General features: G+C 38.2%; 1 protein-coding gene across 1 annotated transcript; it reads right to left on the bottom strand.

Moving 5' to 3' along the window:
* Window positions 1-1,803: 1,803 nt before the first annotated feature.
* Window positions 1,804-4,557, bottom strand: LOC139710557 (small ribosomal subunit protein bS6m-like). The gene is made up of 3 exons (XM_071622487.1): window positions 4,457-4,557; window positions 3,369-3,508; window positions 1,804-2,375 (listed from the first exon to the last, which is right to left on the bottom strand). Exons 1-3 carry the CDS (start codon window positions 4,499-4,501, stop codon window positions 2,135-2,137), a joined length of 426 nt encoding a protein of 141 aa, XP_071478588.1. The 5' UTR covers window positions 4,502-4,557; the 3' UTR covers window positions 1,804-2,134.
* Window positions 4,558-11,214: the final 6,657 nt, after the last annotated feature.

Here is an 11,214-nt window from a genome sequence, read left to right as displayed (position 1 = left end):
CTCCTTTGACATGGGCATTTAAAGGGGATAGCTAGTAACTGATCAGTGGGAATCAGTGGGAATGCTGGGGGATGATTGTTCCAATCCTTGTGGGATTAATTTAAGAGTACATTATATATCTATTGTTGTGTGAAAATCACTTGCTTCAGAATGGTCTCATATTCAAGTAATGTGCAGTTTAATGTCAACGATCGCCCCATCACTGTACAGGCATGCTAACCAGGAAACATTAAACTGCGCATTACTGATCATCCCACTGATCAGTTGCTATCCATCCGCTGATTTCTCTACTTTGTGTTGATAAGGAAAGTTGTGATTGATGGTAGCGAAGTTTTGTAAACACCACAACAGTTCATATGGATTTATTATTTTATTTTTTTTTGTAATCATCTTTATTTTTGGGTACCTGGTAAATATGTAAATCCTCTATAGCATAATAGTAAACAGAATGTCAAGAAACTAATGTGCCATATCTCAGGGCATGAACCATGAAAATGTTACTTGCCTTCAGTCACTCTAGCTTGTATCTCACCTTCAGAAAAAACAAAAACAATACAAAACAAATGTCACTTCTCTTGCTAATTCCACTCTGTAGATGCGACAACAAAGGCAGCAAATGCACATTTTCCAACTGAGCACTTAAATTCTGTTCAAAATATCAATTGTGCAGCTTTATCCCAAATGTAGTAAATATATATGCATACACACACTCTCACACACACCCATACAGTTGGAAACATTTGATACTAAACATGGTACATTCATAGGTCATTCATTAAAAAACAAAAATGAAAAACAAACAAAAAACAAACACCCCCCAAAAACAGAACAAACAAACAAACAAACACATTTCTCTCATTTGTGAAAGTTGTGTCCACATGGCAATTTGAGCAAGGGCCAAGACGCCATACCACCATGGTACTTCAAGGGCATACAGTATTTGTTCTACTTGCCCAAAAGCAAAAAGCTTTTATTACTTGCCCTGGCAAGTACATTAGTGGGTTTGTAGCACCCTGCCCTGCATTCTTCACACACTGCTGTCATTCACATTTATTATGAAAAACAATACACAAATTGGTATTCTGTGTCTACACTTTGTATGTTTTATTCCGCACACAGGATTTTACATGATCATAGCTATATCTTCTGCTGTAACTTAGACACCTCTTCTCTCACTGTGTACCAGGTACACATAATAGCAGCTGTCACCTCAGGTCAAAGATACAACTCCTGAAACCAAAACCTCGGCTACATGCAGGCTGACTTTTTGCGATGTGAATTCCTTATTGACTTGACACAGTAAATGATCTGATTGCACTTTGAATCAATACCCACATTGCATTTGCACCTTAAGAGAAGGACGATCAGGTAAACTTTGCATAAGTCAACATCGCATAAGTCAAACGAATTGCACGGATCAACAGAGCGTCTCCGAGTCCAGTGCATGTCCACTTGCACTCGGTTTACTGTACATGTATATCAAAGCCATTCCATTCACACTGTGATGCACAAAATCGATCAGTTGCCCCACACAAGTGAAATGATTATTCTCCAAATCTTCTTTCAAAATATTTTTTCAATCCTTGGTCGAATGCCATTCATGTGTCTTTTGACTATAGGCTAGTCCTAGTCTTTTGAAAATGCAATCATATGCAATGCTCATCTACAAAATATGATGGTTTTCTCTACCATCGGATTGCAGATTGGTGAAAAAAAAGGCACACAAATTCTATGTGATAGTGCATTGTTTTTGTATATCAAATCTGCCATGTAGGGTATCAATTGTGACAGAAATTACTGTATTTGCTTTTATTTGGTCAATTGTCTCTGATTCAGACGGAAAATGCAGATGCAAAACGACTTGATGTTACTCCAAGATGTACTGACAGAGTCCATGGCTGTGGAGCCCAGGTCTGGCGCTCCTAATATGCTAGCATGCCTTGCAAGCTGGGTCTGTTCTCTCGGCCCCTTCTCCCGACTCATCATTGTTCTGTTTAGGAGAGACCAAGGCCTACAGTAGCAGCACGCCTCATCACACTGGCAGCCTCATCTTGCTGTCCAAGACTGTCATCAAATTTGAGGATGAAAATCCAGTATAAGAGTGTCCTCTGAAATGCAGAGCAGTATAATGTTTTCATAGTTTAATGTTGGCATCCTTCAGTTCTTGCACGATGTTGGTCTTGAGTTTCTTGGAGCTGGAGACCACGGGGTTGTACTTCTCGTCAAAGGGCTTGCCGCATGGAACCTCTTCTTCTGACCACTGCTCAGTGTCGCGTCGCAGAACTGTAGGACGAATGATGTCAATGTCCCTCCTGAAGTATTCCATGACCGGCGGGACAATGGTGGGTGGTCCATCAAAGTCCACCACAAAATATCTGAAAAAATAATCAGTGACATTAGGTATATTAATTTAAGCTACCTGCATCTACAACCATACTCTTTCTTAAAGAATTTTTTTTTTTTTCATACCAACCTAGCATGGACACCAGCCTAATTCAACAGCATGATCTGAACCTATAACTCTTCCAATGTCCTTTCTTTCAGTCTACACTTAGTTTGACCTGTCTTATCCAAACCTGTATGTACACATTTCTCAGATCCCTTGATCAAATATCCAGTGGTAAAGTTCAGCAAGCAAGCCTAATATCAAGTTGGCAAAAATATGAATCACTCATTTTAATGATACATTCTTTCACTGTCATGGTCGCTTCAGGATATGACATTGGCACATGACTTCTGACCTGACATGTCATGTTCCAAAGACACCTGGTAGATTTTTCTGTATTACCACAAGAGTTTATTCATGTTAACATTTGTTTCTGGACATCTGATAAATACTGCTCCACCTCTGAGACTGCTAGACATGTTCAAGAAATTCTTAAGATTTACTTCCACACTGTTTTTGTACAATTTGATTGTTCTTTCCTTGCACATTAATTGAATTTACATCGAGTGGGTTTCACAGATTATTTCTCAGAAAAAAGCTCACTGGATAAACATTGCAAGCAATTAATACTCCACTCTTGAAGTGCAAACATTATTTTACTGGTGGCCAACTGAAGTCTTGCTTTCTGGATGTAATCAGTAAAAGGATCAAAGTCATACCTCTTATACAAAGTGTACCAAAATAACAAGGAAATACAATCACAGAAAGAAAAGAGATAAGGGAAAAGCAGATTCAGTGTAGATACATGTAATTCCTTCTGCGAGTATAAAACAGCAAAGTGATTCCCTTACTGCATGGCAAAGTGGAATTTTCTATCTTGTTAATTTTGACAGTGCAGAATTTTAATTTGTCATCATATAATGACAACTGATGTTCTGCTTTGACATGAAAATAAAATACATATAAAAATAAGTTTACTTACTGTCCATGGCTGAAGTTCTGACGGTGGGCTCTCATGCGGTAGGGCAGCCTCTTCTCTCCCAGGTTCTCAATCTTTCGCACGATGCCACCATTATTCATGACTTCTGTCAGGGACCTCTTCAGAGCGTCTACCATTTCAGGCTTGGAAAAAGTTTGAGAGATACATAAATTATTACCATCCTTTCATCTTAATTCAAAACAGCATAATTGTAAATACAAAGCATAATTTGTTTCTTTTGAATAGGAGAAGGATGTATTTTGTTGCAAAAAAAAAATGTACATGTACATTGACTATACTACAGTGAACTCCCATGTAACGAACATGGTTATAACAAAATTCCGGTTACGATGAAATAAATACTCAGGTCCCAACATTATCGGCTCTATGTAATTTATTTTTACTTTTTGTTTGTTTGATTATGATGAAATTTCGATATAACGAAAGAAACTGCCGGTCCTGAAGTCGCGAGGACTTCGTTATGTCACCTATGACGGGAGTCCTCTGTGGTGATCTACTACAAGTATAACAAACGTTACAAATACTCTCCTCCACCCCCAATTACTGACAAATAAATAAAAGTTCAATGTACTAGGAAATAATCTTTAGAGAAAATCAGTGCATTTTCCGCATTTGTCCTTTTTTTGTCTGATGAAATCTTTGGGACTTTGAACGTTGAAGCCGAAGGCTTCCGTAGCGCGTAGCGGTACAATTTTACAACGTTGTGTGGTAGAAGGATTAAGTGTGCACCACGTATTCTTCCTATGGTATGTACGTGTATTTGGCCCTGAAAAGGGCCTAGCCTACACGGTTGTACCCAGTCCCTGGGGACTGTGTATACAGTACCACATACTCAGTAGTCTACAGTAAGTTTACATGAACATGGGCCGGTGTACATTATGCCGTCAGCGCAGCGGTTATCATAATTACAGGCCGTCCGGCCACTGCACTAACACGTAAATGAACATATAGGACCGAATTAATCGCATTCGCAATCGAAGCGCTTGACAGCAGCTTTAAGCTACAACATCGAAATCCGTCCTCTGGATAAACTATTAAACACAAAAACTTTCATAAATTAAACTTCATACCCGTCTCATCACTCTCATAATCAGCGCTACTTCATAGCCCGGCATTTTGTTGCGCTTCTGTGACGGATAGTTCCAGAGTCGAATGAAGATCGTCAAGCATGTATGTATCTACACCACAGAGATCTACACGCGATTTCTTCAGTTCAGATTATTTGGCATTGGTCGTATGAGGGCAGCATGCACAGATTTGGCAACCAATGCAGCTGACTGGCGCTCCGCAACGAAGCTGCACCCTTGGCCCTAGGCCTACGGTACTGACTACCCGCGGGCGGGCCGGCTGCGCTTGGCGAAGCAGCTACGCAGTGGTACGGTCAAGCTCGAACAGTTCGGTGTAAGCTAAACGCAGACTGCAGAGAACTCGAGAGACAGGTATCCTCGGTATTCAATTCAGGACTTTGGAGGATGCGACATTATTACAACAGACGAAGTTAATAGTTCCCCAGGAACCAGAACCTACGTCTCACAGTCACACTGCACTGCAGGTTATTTTGTTACTCGGTAGGCATGTTGGCGGTTGATCGCGGATCGGCTCTGCAAGTGCAACTGCAAGGCGCGAACTTCAATATGAGGGCCGTGCATGTGCAATGACCAAAGCCAAAGGCCCAAGTTAACAAGATAACAACAAGGTATTACCACAACTACTAACGTTAAACCAGGTCTTAACGATTCATCTGGTACTTTGGTAACAATCATGAATTAGCTAGTACTAGTAGAACTAGTATAACTCATAAGTCTACTGGCCACCACACAAGGTTTAATAGTTTTAATACTTTTATTGTACCGGTACGGTATTGAAAAGCAATTACTTGAATTAGACCTCGGTCCTCATCTTAGAAGTAGTAGTAAAACTTCAAAGTACTAAGCTAGACCATTTTTCGCATTAACCTGATTAACAGTGACCAATGTTAATAATATGGACTTGTCTTGTATTCGGTGAAATGAGATTTCATGAGTATTAAATAATTTGTGCACATGTATGTCAGCTGATGTTGTCTTGGATCCTCAAGAATTTTTTTTTTGGGCCAACAATACAATAGGATTAACACGATTAAGGAAGAACTTCATTGCCACCAACTCAAATAGTTAGCTATCCCATCTATAAACTCACAATTTGACAATGGGCTACCTGAATTACCACTCAATACTTGTTCCGTCTTTATGCATGAAAAGGTAAAAATGTAACAGGGTCTGCTTTTGTTTGCAACGCTGGCCTTGTTCCTTGACCATTTTTTTTTTTTTTCAAATTTGGTATGTAAATGTATCATAGTCAAATCTATACACCTATACCTATTGATAATGCTGCCCTCACTGTTCCACCTTTTACAAAGTCAAAGGCCATCCTGATCATGTGCTTATTTATTCAATAACTTGATTGTTACTCGATGGATTTTATTCAGACTTGCTGAGGAGATGTACAGCGTATGGGTAGTCATTCTACATGAAGGACACAACAGTTTGTGGTGACGACGCCCTCAGTGTTCCGACTTGGAGGCCATGTCACATTTCTTGTATATAATGCTGTATAAGCCACATTTCTTGTCAGATTTTATTCAAACTTGCTATGGAGGTTTATGGGGAGTTATTCTAGGTAACAAAAATTTTCATTGCCAGCGCTCTCATTGTTCAAACTTTTATAGGATGACATGTCATATTCCTTGTATGTGCAATATATACTAGCCTCATTTCCCATTGGATTTTATTGTATCCTGTGAAAGTTGCCATATTGTACATAATTCTGGCCTGAAAAGTACTAGTAATCCAGACTGGGTACTGTATGGGAGATGGGTTCGGGGGATACAGTGTACGTGTGCTGGATTGCGAGTGCTCTAGTTTTTATTGGTGTAATTTTATGATATTCACATGTAGTTTTGGGGACTTACAATACAAAGTTTTGTATTTGATTCACATCAATATTCCGTGGAAGGAAATTTTTTTGGCAAATGGAGGATTACCTGGGTAGATCTATTTGACCTACAACGTGTAGCTTAGCTACCCAACAATGAGATTCTAGCCTGCACCGCTATAAATATGCTGATGACCTGTGGCATATGGAGTGTGGATACTGATCAATGCATTTTATGTGTTTGAAGTAAAGCAATGTCTATTGGACGACATTTCAAAAGGCTATATGGTCAGATTGCGTGCTTTGCTTTTATTTTAGCTACCTACTTTTCTCTTACTTTTCCGGAGCTATGGTGTCTAGGTCAGAGCTGCCTTGTTGCATAAAACCCTTACCGCTGGACTTACCGCTCCTTTCTAGCGGTAAGTCTTCAAATTAGCGGTAAACTTTATAATCCTTGATGCTGATTGGCTGTGATGCCTAATTTTGACGGTAGTTACCATTGAAATTCAACGGTAAGTTTTATGCAACAGGCCCCAGCTGGGGATTGTATTCTCGGCTGATCATGATCCAATATGTAGCCTGGGCTAATCTCATTCAAATACTGTATGTAAAGTGATATTCTTAAAAGGCTATGGAACATACATGGAGGGATGCAAACTTCTTGAGACTAAGGACTTCATGTAGTGCTAGTTGTTACTCGTAGTCAAATACATCTTCCAATGCTTGCCCAGCTTATTCTTAGGCATTCACTGAGCATGCCGAGACCACATCTTCTGGAAGAGAATTAAGACAACATGAAATTTCTTTCGCCCAAAGTGACCTGTCTAAAATTCATACATATACCTTTAAAAGTGTTTCAATTTTTTTTTGCATTCAAAATTACTTCCATGCCACATCTACTACTGAAACTGACAAAATGCTGAATGGGTTTTTACTACCTTTTGGCTCTTAAGCTTTTCTCAGAATAGGGCAATTCCATGGGGTTGGGACTGAAATTGTGACATACAAGTTGAAAATTCAAGTTGGGTAAATTGAAATTTCCTTTTTCCCCCTGATTTGTTACTCCCATTCTTCAACATATTCCACTAGAAATCTGTTTATTACTTCGCACACTTTCAGTCAGCATGGGTAAACAGGTATGGCAAAATACCTATGTTACACGGACTTCATTTGTTGACATCCTTCATCATTTTGTGTTCTGAAATGATAACAATGAACACATCCACGTTTTTTTCGTCCATAGCACATCAACATGTTATGTAACAGGCGCATGAGATCATTATTAGTAAGATTGTATGTTCTGATGTCAACTGCAAGCCACTTTTATTAACATGTTTTTTTCTACAAACCATAAACAATTTCAATCAAAGGTTTAACTTTTTCATCAAGAGTGATACAATGACAATATTCTTAAAAGCACCACAATTGAAGCAAGTGATTTGTATGGGTATTCAAGTGAAAACATGATTTTATTGTTATAATCAGGGGTTTTCAGAAAACAACCTCGCCCACAGTGTACTACCTATGTTACACGGACAGTATGTCTTTGTAACATAGGTACACTACGACATATCAACTGATTTCCTTTATTGTGGTGTGAGATGTTAAAACCTACACATATAGACTTTATGTATGTTCCCACAAATAACACTATTGTAACAGTTCTTTGGAATTATATCTACTGCACACCTGTGGAACAATACCTATGTTACACAGACTTCAATTCTTTGTAACTCTGATATGAAAGAAGGCAGACTTAATCAGAAGAAGAAGAAGAAAGTGAAGCTTTACACAATTTGACCTAATATACACTAACAACATCATCAACTAGTTGGCAACTAACTAACAAAACTAATAAAGAGAAATCAGACAAGTCTTCTTGTCTTTTCCATGTTCTTTGTTTGAAATTGATTTCTGCTCTTTTGTCCAATGTCCATTTAGCCCTCGATTTTTGTTTTTCTTCTGTCCATTTTCCCTCTGTGCAGTTTTCTTCTTGTCTAGTTTGTTACATTCGCTCTTCTTGGGTGTTGCTTTGTTGGCTTCCTCTCTGTTTGTGGAGTGCTGTGGATGTGTCCTTTTCACTCTTTCATGTAGTTTAACACGTAGCGGTGGTAGAGGAGGAGCCATGGCAGATTCATCAAAAAACTGAACAAAAGGTGTAAAGAGAAATAGAATAAAAAAATTAAAAGAAAATTTTTGTCGGGGTTGACTATATATTCCTGTTGATGTATCTGTGTGTTTATGAATGAAATTAAACAATTTTAACAATTTTGCTTACATTTCTACCTCTTGGCATACCCATTAGCTAGAGTTCCATGTGTACCTCCCACCAAAATTGAAAAAAAAAATGGGTTATGCTTAAAATGATGTAAATATTAATAATATAGCATGTAAAACATAGGAAAATATCATTTTCATACTCTATGCTAAAAACTTGTTTTCAGATGCAAGCTACACTGTAGGAAGGGCAGGTCGCTGCCCCCAGTGTCCTAGCTAAGGTTAGGGCTAGGGTCAGGGTTACGTTTACGGTTATGGTCCTTAATAGACTCCCAAAATAATACTAGGCCCTATTTTATATTCATCCCCCATCCAAATTGTCGCCCTCTTTTTGAATGATAGTGTAGAGCAATAATAGTCCAATTTTGATTGGGGTTCATAATTTTATTGAAGCCTTTCCTACCCACTACCCACCCAAACTGAATAGGACACTGGCATTTTAGCTTTGAGACTTCACAGTGGGTGAACATGGAATGGAAATGGTGAATCCTTGTGAAATGTTAACAACTTCATCAGAGCATCTAACAGGTCAGTGAAATCTTGGAAGGAAAACATTGACATTTTCGAAGTAAATCTGTTAAAGAGAAAGAATTTCACAGCTCCTAGTTCCCTCAATATCACCAGCAAAATAAGGCAAACTCTATTTCTCTAGTTCAGATGCAGTCTGGACATCTACGTTTTCCAACTAGTATATAGTGATTAATACTAACTCTAGCACGTCTACCTTGGTAGATACCTAATGACAAAAGGGTCCAAAAATTCACAATAATCGGGAGGTAAAACAATTTAATATTGCAGTGAAGATACACTGATATACTTTTGTATGGTTTTCTAAGAGAGGAATATATGCTCCTTTTGCAGAGACCGGCATGGACGGAAAATTTGGCAATCAAAATTATGAACATGAACCTGTAACAAATATCTCAGTATGTGGGACTACAGTATCATCGTCCACAGTATTTTTGGCCAGTTCAGAGGTTTAGATGTCGTTTTTTTTCCTCTAATAGAGTTACAGAATATGACAAATGTTATTATTTTCGTAAAATAGCGTAAAAGCTTACCAATTGACATCAGAAACATTAAAACTCCTGTACCTACGTTACATGGACAACGGCAGAAAAACAGATCTTGTGCTGTCCAGGTAGGTGTATATTGGCTGTGAGTAGTTTTTCTGCCATTGGGGGAGGACTGCCAGTGACATGAATATGATTGCTGAAGTTAGTAGCTCTTCTTTTTATCGCGAGACGCATCTTTCCTTACCTACGTTACACGAAGAGGCCGGACATCGCACTGAAGTACAGTGATATGTTCCGTATTTTCTCGTTTATTTGGAGGATTTTGATGCTAATTTTTGGATAAGAATACTCCTGAAATATAAATCTCATTATAGAAATAAAGTTTCTAATCATATTATGATTGGAAGTGTATGTAAAACCATGCTATACCTATGTTACAACAAAAATTGCCATGGACATCGTTTGTAACATAGGTATGAGGTTGCTTGAAGATGCTCTGGTGTTCTTATTTTGTTACAAATGTTTATGTGCCTTATAGTCTTTGTAGAAGTCACCTTGCCTCTCTTAATTATGATAGGCATAATGCTGAAAGGTTGTATATTCCTGTTTTACATTGCCATGAAAATGGCATATATTTATGTCACAACATAAACCACAAAAAACCATGGGACATCATTAGTGAAACAGTCATAGACAAAATACATTTGTACACAGGCTTGTTTTTTTTTCATCAAATAATTCTTCACACATTTCTCTCCAAGAATAACTGCAAACCACAGACAATTATTTGATAAATTTTGCAGAATATGACTTTTATTCCCTACACAACATGAAAATCTAGAGAAGACCCAACCCCATGGAATGACCCAATACTGCATGCCAATCAAAGCTAATGGAGCAGGGAATGCATTATTCCTCTGATGAATCAAAATTCAATGCACATGTAACCATGATAGTAGCCTCTAATGACTGGAAACAAATTGTGTTACCAAGGGCTTGACTTACAAGTTAACATTTTGACTCTTACTATATTTTGATACCACTTAGAAATCTTCACACGACACTCAAAGGATATCAACAAAAGATGAAGTTGACGTGATTTTACTGAGAAGCTGAGTAGTTAAAAACCATCATACATCACAATGAAGAAACATCAGCAGACAAATGTTCCTGGTAAGTTTGTGGAAGTTTTTCATTCTCTTAATTCTGTGTCATGAATTGCAATCAATATACAATACATTGGTAGATGTTTACACATTGTACAACTGTAGGTGATATCGACTGCCTGTTGGGGCAGTGCCTCTTGCTTGACAAGTACTGTGTTGCATAGAATTCATACAATGTATCCCTATCGCATATAGCTGATATCAAGCAATATCACCTCGTGTTGCAGTACCGATATCTGATCAATCACTTTTGGGACGTATACTTCCATTTTTGCGGTTCTGGAAAATCGTACCAAAAATCCTACACAGTGTATGATCTTGGATCATACATTCCTTTCTGGAAATGTCTCAAACAAATATATGCGAGTTTGACTTCAGGGGGGCATTTCATGAAGCATTTTGTCTGACAAGTTGAAGTTGACGTGATTTTACTGAGAAGCTGAGTAGCTAAAACCC

This window comes from Diadema antillarum, unplaced genomic scaffold, assembly GCF_040938485.1.
Source record: "Diadema antillarum isolate AM-2024a unplaced genomic scaffold, OU_Dant_1.0 seq00001540_RagTag, whole genome shotgun sequence".
NCBI lineage: Eukaryota > Metazoa > Echinodermata > Echinoidea > Diadematoida > Diadematidae > Diadema > Diadema antillarum.
The sequence above is the reverse complement of the archived record's forward strand: the minus strand, read 5'-3'. Positions and strand labels throughout refer to the sequence as shown.

What these genes read in the sequence shown, in the direction of transcription:
- LOC139710557 (XM_071622487.1), bottom strand. Translation starts at nt 4,501, where the DNA reads ATGCCGGGCTATGAAGTAGCGCTGATTATGAGAGTGATGAGACGG. An exon ending in TTATGAGAGTGATGAGACGG is followed by an intron (nt 3,509 to 4,456) that starts GTATGAAGTTTA and finishes ACTTTTTCCAAG; the next exon opens with CCTGAAATGGTAGACGCTCT. An exon ending in CAGAACTTCAGCCATGGACA is followed by an intron (nt 2,376 to 3,368) that starts GTAAGTAAACTT and finishes TTATTTTTTCAG; the next exon opens with ATATTTTGTGGTGGACTTTG.